We start from the raw sequence: 6,920 nt of genomic DNA on the forward strand, positions 1-6,920 counted from the left end.
TCAATGCAGTCTTTTTTATTGCAATTTGTAATGCAATAAAATTTAATATTAAAATACATGATTATTGCGATTTTTAATGTATATTGGGAATTTTTAATAACTTGACACAAAATGTTGTAGAAAATGAGGGGAAAAGGTAGTTGGGAGGTAAGTTCTATTAGTTTTATAGTGAAATTGAATGACATTCTTTTATTTTATCATTTATGGGTCTCATCATCCCGTACACAATTTCAACTACTTTTCTCCATTTCTCTTACTTTATCAATTACACATTAAAACATGTGCCAATTCAAGTGGTCTATTTCTATAAAACAGATGAAGTATAAAATATTAATATCTATATTAGATTCTAAATTACCAATGCAATAAAATGAAAAATATCATTGCATAAGAGTATAAAATATACTACTACTATTTACTCCACTAAAAAAATACTAACATAAAGAAAGCCCAACTACTTATTAATTCTTTAGCCCAAAGATGAGCCCAAGGTTCTTATTCCCTTTCCTCATTGAAATCGGTCCAACTAATTAAATAAGTTGTGGCCCAAGAAATCAGTCCAAAAGAATTTAAAAGTGGAGCCATACTTTTCATGATTTACAAATCAAATTCTAACGAAGAAAGGAGGCCTCTCACTTCACGGTCTCACTCTCATATCTTTATCTTTAATAATATAAAAGGCGAATTATGAAGCTATTTTTAAATATACAACGATAAGCCTTTATATATTATTAAAAGAAAACGCTATACTATTAAATAGCTCATAATGTATGATCGGCAGAAAAATGTTACTCCCTCCATCCCCAAAGAATACGTAATTTAGGTTCGGCACGAATTTAGATACAAAATTGATAAAGTAAGAGAAATGTAGAGAGAAAAAATAATTAAAGTATTGTTAGTGAAAAATGAGTCTCACCTCATTAAAGATTTTATTGTTGTGAATTTAATCCTAATATGCATTGATAATTTGATATGCAATTACACTAAAAGAAACGACAATGCCAACAATCTACAAAATTTACTTCATGCCTAATATTTGGCAGAATGTCAAACATGCATTCAATGACAAAGTTAATGATTTTTTACGCATTGATCTTATCATAAAATAATTGACTGCAATTTATATTAATTATAAGTTCCAACATGATTTTAAAACAATTTCAATGCAGTCTTTTTTATTGCAATTTGTAATGCAATAAAATTTAATATTAAAATACATGATTATTGCGATTTTTAATGTATATTGGGAATTTTTAATAACTTGACACAAAATGTTGTAGAAAATGAGGGGAAAAGGTAGTTGGGAGGTAAGTTCTATTAGTTTTATAGTGAAATTGAATGACATTCTTTTATTTTATCATTTATGGGTCTCATCATCCCGTACACAATTTCAACTACTTTTCTCCATTTCTCTTACTTTATCAATTACACATTAAAACATGTGCCAATTCAAGTGGTCTATTTCTATAAAACAGATGAAGTATAAAATATTAATATCTATATTAGATTCTAAATTACCAATGCAATAAAATGAAAAATATCATTGCATAAGAGTATAAAATATACTACTACTATTTACTCCACTAAAAAAATACTAACATAAAGAAAGCCCAACTACTTATTAATTCTTTAGCCCAAAGATGAGCCCAAGGTTCTTATTCCCTTTCCTCATTGAAATCGGTCCAACTAATTAAATAAGTTGTGGCCCAAGAAATCAGTCCAAAAGAATTTAAAAGTGGAGCCATACTTTTCATGATTTACAAATCAAATTCTAACGAAGAAAGGAGGCCTCTCACTTCACGGTCTCACTCTCATATCTTTATCTTTAATAATATAAAAGGCGAATTATGAAGCTATTTTTAAATATACAACGATAAGCCTTTATATATTATTAAAAGAAAACGCTATACTATTAAATAGCTCATAATGTATGATCGGCAGAAAAATGTTACTCCCTCCATCCCCAAAGAATACGTAATTTAGGTTCGGCACGAATTTAGATACAAAATTGATAAAGTAAGAGAAATGTAGAGAGAAAAAATAATTAAAGTATTGTTAGTGAAAAATGAGTCTCACCTCATTAAAGATTTTATTATTGTGAATTTAATCCTAATATGCATTGATAATTTGATATGCAATTACACTAAAAGAAACGACAATGCCAACAATCTACAAAATTTACTTCATGCCTAATATTTGGCAGAATGTCAAACATGCATTTAATGACAAAGTTAATGATTTTTTACACATGGATCTTTATTTTATTGACTGCAATTTATATTAATTATAAGTTTCAACGTGATTTTAAAACAATTTCAATGCAGACTTTTTTATTGCAATTTTGTAATGCAATAAAAATTAATAATGATTGTTGCAATTTTTAATGTATAGTGGAAATTTTTAATGACCGAACCCGAGTTTTAGTAACGAAAGTAATTACAACTTCTAATGATACGGTAATAAAATTCTATAAAGGTAAATTTTCAAAAAAATAAATTCATATTAATCAATTTTGGTCAATTAGAGAACTTTAAAAGAGGAAATTAATACTCCCTCCGCCCTATTATAAGTGAGCCATTTCCATTTTAAGCAAAAAAAATCGTCTCTCTTACTTTATTTTTCCCACATACTTTATTTTTTTCGCTCTATTTTTTACCTCTTTCTTACTTTCCCTCTCTACTTTAACTCTTTAAATACTAATTCCTTAAATCTTGTGCCAAAAGAAGTGGCTCGCTATGGAGGAAGTATTGGTATTAAACTCTTTAAATACCAATACCATATTTCCTTTATTGCTCGTCACATACAAATAGTCCATATTCATTTATGACAACCTTTTCTCTTTGAATTTATCATTTATGGGTCCCACTATCCACTACACAATTTCAAACTCATTTTTACTCTAAGGAATCAATATCATTCCAATAGTATGTGAATCACTCGGCCAGAGTTTCTTCTTTCAAAATATACTCCTAAGAACTTATTCTCCTCTCACCAACTAGTCCACATCAAAAGAGTCCACTAAAATCCAAGCTACAAGAGAAAATGCTACTCTAGAGTAGGAATATTAGTCCTCTCCAAAACATCTCTGGTGTTAATAATTTTACTAACATCAGAAGTTTTGGACTGTAAATGCAAAGGTACAGCTTTAACTGGGGCATCTTCATTTCTAAATTCAGTAACTTGCTCAGCTCTAGAATTATTTCTTGGCACAATCACAGGTATTACATCAGATCTGTTGAATAAGAGATTTGCTACTGATTGGGGCTTGTCGCTTCGGGTTTGTTGAACTGGAAATTGATGGTGCATTGGCCGGCAGTGTCTTTGAAACCACACTGATATTTGACTTTTGAGGAGTGATTGGAGGAGCTACAGTGAGCAGGTAAAAGAACATTTAGTTCAACTGAAAAATCAAATACAGTTGGGGAGGGTGGGGGGACTGTAGAGAAGACAAAAATGAGGCTTACATGCACTTGATTTAGAATCCTTATCTGAATTTTGGGGGACAGAGAGCCTTGTTAGAGATCTAGTTTCCTTCACCACATCAGCATTATTTGAAAGAGAAAGCCTGCCCAAATTGGCCTTCACATTGTCCTCTGTGGTTACAGATGAACCACCAGAATTTGATTTTGCATCATTATCATCAGTTAATCGAGCAGTTTTTCCAATTGCATATGGTTCAATCCGCTGGTATCATCACAAGGGAGAAAAACACTCAGGAGTTTGGACACAAACAACATGAGGGTTTTATGAATCGTATAAACTATGACTTTGTTAATCATACCGAAATGTCTACAACCCAAACTCCAACACAACTCTGATTATAAGAACATCCTAGAAGCTTTCCTTCATGGATATTCATATCTGATAGTTTAGACCACCCCACATCTACAGTATCATGACTTCTGATTGGCTCCCATGAGAAAACCTACGACCAAGGCATAAAGAAAAAAAAAAAAAAAGACTATTAGATGGGCCAGACAAAAGCCTAATATATACCTTGGAAGTAACTAAAACATCAAGAGCATACTTTCAAATTCTCATGCAAGCCACAAAGCAGGGTTTTCCCATCAGGATTGAAGATCATACTGCGCACTCCAGTGGTCTGGATTTGGAACAATTAAACAATAATTACTCAAAGCTAAGTCAAGAATATTAACAACCGGTCTAAGTTACAGAGTTAAAGATAGGGGAGATATGTAGAGAAGCTGCAAAGAGCAGAATTAGTGATTATAAATTAAAAAACCTCAGGTCCAGTCGAGCCAATTAACTCAAATGTATCCCAGAATTTTACAGTTCTATCAGCTGAACCTGTCAAAGAATTAAAAAATAAAACAAAAAATTCAGAAAGTATAGCAATCATAAAGAAGGATTCATCGTGGAAATAAATAAATGCTACCATACAATGTAGAAGGATTCATCGTGGAAAAAGTTTAAGTATTATGGGGAGTTTGCAATGATCCTTTTTACTTAAATACGAATAAAATTTTATATTTCTTATGATCTTATCCCAAACAACAATGATGCATTAATAAGTTAACAAAACAAAAGGATTGTGCTTAGGAGCTATCCCTGCATCATATATTATAAATAAAATAATTTATGCAAATCCTACTATCAGAATACACGTTCCTCGATTATTTCTTGATCCTCAGTTCCATATCCTTTATTTCCGTTTTCAGTTAGAAACCGGCAATACACTTAAATTAAATATGATTATTCTGACTTAGGACACTAGGGCTAGATGAAAATATAGACCGGTCCGGATCCACTGTACAAAATTGAAATACCATAACATTCTGAAGAACCACATCACGAAAAAATATGAAACCACAATGACTTGCAAAACACTTGATGAGTTAATCAATGGCTATTTAAATACAATGTTCAAAAATAATAGAAAGAAGAAATGTGCAGACATAAGTACCAAATCGCGGCCGCTTAGTCGGAATGGGGGTTCTTCCAAATAGTCAACCATGGGGTCAACCCCGACCTCATAAAACAAACGAGGAAAGAGCAAATCGAGCATTTCAAGACTCCTTTCTCTAGAAAGTCAAGTTGTGGACTTCTCAACAACTCGTACCGTTGACGGTTAGAATCAATGCTTGATTAATTTAATACTACACACATTATTGTTTTGGAATGTTGATTAAAGCAAGTACGTATTAATTAATTGTGCAGGCTTGGAGTAACAATTTGTATAAGAGTGTGGAGCATAAAGTGATGGCTAATCCTAACGTAGAGAGATTCTCAGTGGCCTACTTTCTTTGCCCTTCTTATGAGTCTATGATCAAGAGTTGCAAACAGCCATCTCTTTATACTAATTTCACCTTTGCAGAGTATAGAGCCAAAGTGCAGGAAGATGCCAGATTATTTGGTCGAAAATTCGGCCTATCTAGGTTTCTACCATCATAATTATTCATACATTAATATATATAAGTCAAATAAATGCATCATTGTTTAGAAAGGGAATAAGAGTATACCACCTTTTGTGTTTAATTAGTAAAAAACTAGGAGTATATATTTTCCTATATATTGTGTTTCTGATAATTAAATGTAAGAAGACTATTGTTTGAAGAGATAATACCCATATTATTACTAGCTAGCTATTTCCAAAACTTGCTCTTACGTGACTTGGAACAATTATAAAATGCTTAAAGCGGAATATGTATGGTAAGTCAAAATATAATCGAGTCTGGTTTTTGAGATTATAATTATTTAAAATATATATATATAGGGTCATGATCTATGGCAAACACCCCTTAACCAAATAACTAGAGAACAAATAATAGCCACAAGATCAAGAAAATCAAGGGCTAATATTAATACATGTGATTTTGGAATTTAAAGGAGAAATTAGTTCCATCTATCAAAATTTACTTCACAATAACAAGGAGGGGTATAATGGTCATTGCATAGAAAAAATTAGATTACCACCACTGTCAAAAAAATGGATAGCAGTAGCAGTAACACACTATCACGGAGATCTACACCGCCCCTTGCGACTCTCACCGCGTCGGCACCACTGTCACCGCTACCTCTCCCACCGCCGCAACTCCTCTCTCGTGGTGCCGCCCGCGCCGCCACGCTCCAGCTCTGCGTGCTGCCCAACTGCCACATCTTCCAGCTGTACCACGCCCCCCGCGGTGCTCTGCCGCTTCCTCGTCGACCCCGACGTGATCCTGGTGGGGCTGTGGAACCACAGTGACGCGGCGATGCTGATGCGCTCGAGGTGGGGGAGCTTGTGGATGTGCGGGAGCCGGCGCACGAGCTGAGGGGGTGCTGGCTGGGGGCGTCGATGGGGGAGCTGGCGGATGAGGTTTTGGGGATTTACTGGATGGGGAAGGATAATGCGGTGGGAAGGAGCGACTGGGAGGATGAGGATCTCACGTGGGAGCAGGTCGAGTATGCGTGCCATGATGTGTTTCTTTCTTATTTGATCACTATAATCATGGATTAAGTAACAAATGTTTGTTGCAAGGAGCACCTGATTACCAAAATCACCATCGATACCATACTTCCAGTAGCTACTTTAGGATTTATGAGATTGCAATTCAGTCAAATGAATCAAAAGACTTGTACAAATAATGCTAATAGTGATGTGTTTTGTAAACAACAGTGAAGTAAAATAATGGTAAGAGTGATGTGTTTTGTAAACAAGAGTGAAGTAAAATCAGAATAAGAGTGATGTGTTTTGTGAACAAGAGTGAAGTAAAATCAGAATAAGAGTGATGTGTTTTGTGAACAAGAGTGAAGTAAAATCAGAATAAGAGTGATGTGTTTTGTGAACAAGAGTGAAGTGTTTTCTGAACAAGAGTGAAGTGTTTTCTGAACAAGAGTGAAGTGTTTTGTGAACAAGAGTGAAGTAAAATCAGAATAAGAGTGATGTGTTTTGGGAACAAGAGTGAAGTAAAATCAGAATA

The 6,920-nt window shown here is 33.8% G+C and overlaps 1 protein-coding gene across 1 annotated transcript; it reads right to left on the reverse strand.

Annotated features, from left to right (window-relative positions):
• Window positions 1-3,036: 3,036 nt before the first annotated feature.
• LOC121770716 (katanin p80 WD40 repeat-containing subunit B1 homolog KTN80.4-like) lies at window positions 3,037-4,102 on the reverse strand. The gene is made up of 4 exons (XM_042167483.1): window positions 4,028-4,102; window positions 3,782-3,925; window positions 3,465-3,684; window positions 3,037-3,366 (listed from the first exon to the last, which is right to left on the reverse strand). The coding sequence occupies exons 1-4, from the start codon at window positions 4,082-4,084 to the stop codon at window positions 3,227-3,229; spliced, it is 561 nt and encodes a 186-aa protein (XP_042023417.1). The 5' UTR covers window positions 4,085-4,102; the 3' UTR covers window positions 3,037-3,226.
• Window positions 4,103-6,920: the final 2,818 nt, after the last annotated feature.

The sequence above is a fragment of the Salvia splendens genome, chromosome 16, assembly GCF_004379255.2.
Source record: "Salvia splendens isolate huo1 chromosome 16, SspV2, whole genome shotgun sequence".
Classification (NCBI taxonomy): Eukaryota; Viridiplantae; Streptophyta; class Magnoliopsida; order Lamiales; family Lamiaceae; genus Salvia; species Salvia splendens.

Excerpts from the sequence above, each read along its gene's own strand:
- LOC121770716 (XM_042167483.1), bottom strand. The coding sequence starts at position 4,084 with ATGATCTTCAATCCTGATGGGAAAACCCTGCTTTGTGGCTTGCATGAG. Across the intron at positions 3,685-3,781 it reads TTTGGGTTGTAGACATTTCG|CGGATTGAACCATATGCAAT; the intron begins GTATGATTAACA and ends TGATGATACCAG. Across the intron at positions 3,367-3,464 it reads GGATTCTAAATCAAGTGCAT|CTCCTCCAATCACTCCTCAA; the intron begins GTAAGCCTCATT and ends TGCTCACTGTAG.